The 1,212-nt window shown below is 37.7% G+C and overlaps 1 protein-coding gene across 3 annotated transcripts in view; it reads right to left on the bottom strand.

Annotated features, from left to right (window-relative positions):
• Positions 1 to 1,212, bottom strand: part of SPTLC1 (serine palmitoyltransferase long chain base subunit 1) — a 68,240-nt gene that overhangs the window by 53,927 nt on the left and 13,101 nt on the right. For all 3 annotated transcript variants that reach the window (XM_019668699.1, XM_019668700.1, XM_019668702.1), the window contains exon 4: positions 405 to 498. In XM_019668699.1, coding sequence (XP_019524244.1) covers positions 405 to 498 — 94 coding nt within the window. The remainder of the gene's footprint in view (positions 1 to 404; positions 499 to 1,212) is intronic.

Here is a 1,212-nt window from a genome sequence, read left to right as displayed (position 1 = left end):
AAATTGAAAATGAAAATAAAACTATCATAGTTTCATTTATAAAATTTTTAAAGGATATTATTCACATAATGGTGATTATGTAAAAACATATTTATGGCTCTCGAATAATTTTTAATTGTGAGGGACAGCATTGGCTCTTCCAGGGGTCGGCAAACTTTTGAGATGGAACATACCCAAAGAGCCGCATGTGGCTTGGTTTGCTGACCCCTGTCCTAGGCACATCTCTGACTATCCAGGTCTGGGTTGTCAGACAGTCCTGCTACCCTCTGTGGAAATCCAGGTCACAGCTCTTCCAGAAAAGAGTACTGGCAGACCCTTAGAGAGCTCCGTCTGGTGTTCTGCATCATCTTTGATTTTACGTCCAGTGTCTTCAGTTGGTCCACGTCAGCAGAGGTGCTACTTACCTTGACCCTACGGTTATCCAACAATCCAAGAAAATTAAATGAGGCAAAGTTGATACATTCTTTTCCATTCACCACAATGCTGTGGCTTGGCGGACTGGGGAAAAGAGAGAGTGGTTACTTCAGCAGACATTTGTGTTACAGCACACACACTATTTAATTACCCTGGCAGCAGACAGGACACCCAAGGGTTGTCATTCTACCTATTTGCATACTGGTCTCTTGGCTCTTTAACTTTTTGTTTTTAAAAAGCTAAATTAGACAATGGTCTACTAAAAAGCAAACAGTCATTAATTATATTCTTACGAGAGTACCCTGTTCTACTTTTATTAAAAAGTGAACTAGAATTCTAAGATGGATGGATGGATGGCAAATCTTTATTTTGATTTTAAAATTCACTTAAGGAAGAATAGCTAAATAAAGTACCTCAGAAAAATTCTGGGATAAGATTAACTGGGAGGAAATATAAGAAGACAAAGATCAAAGGCAAGAATACGAAGAACAAGTTATGATCTTACAGTTCATTGGTTTAAAAATAAGTGTTACCTATAGGAAGCCCCTAAAAGAATAAGTGAGACATGTACCCAATTTCTAAAGTTAATGCTGGAATACTATTTAAGAGGAACTCCTCCCCTTACCTGAAAAAAGTGTTTTGGTTTTTTTTTCGTTTTTTTTTCTTTTCATTTTTTTTTTTATTGTTAGTTTCAGGTGTACAAAACAATGCAATAGTTACCCTTTTCACCCTCACAAAGTAACAACCCCCCTCCCCCCATCTATTGCCCTCCCACCCCCGATATCATGCTTATCTATT

Source organism: Hipposideros armiger, unplaced genomic scaffold (assembly GCF_001890085.2).
Source record: "Hipposideros armiger isolate ML-2016 unplaced genomic scaffold, ASM189008v1 scaffold_532, whole genome shotgun sequence".
Taxonomy (NCBI): domain Eukaryota; kingdom Metazoa; phylum Chordata; class Mammalia; order Chiroptera; family Hipposideridae; genus Hipposideros; species Hipposideros armiger.
This window is presented reverse-complemented; position numbering and strand designations above follow the sequence as displayed.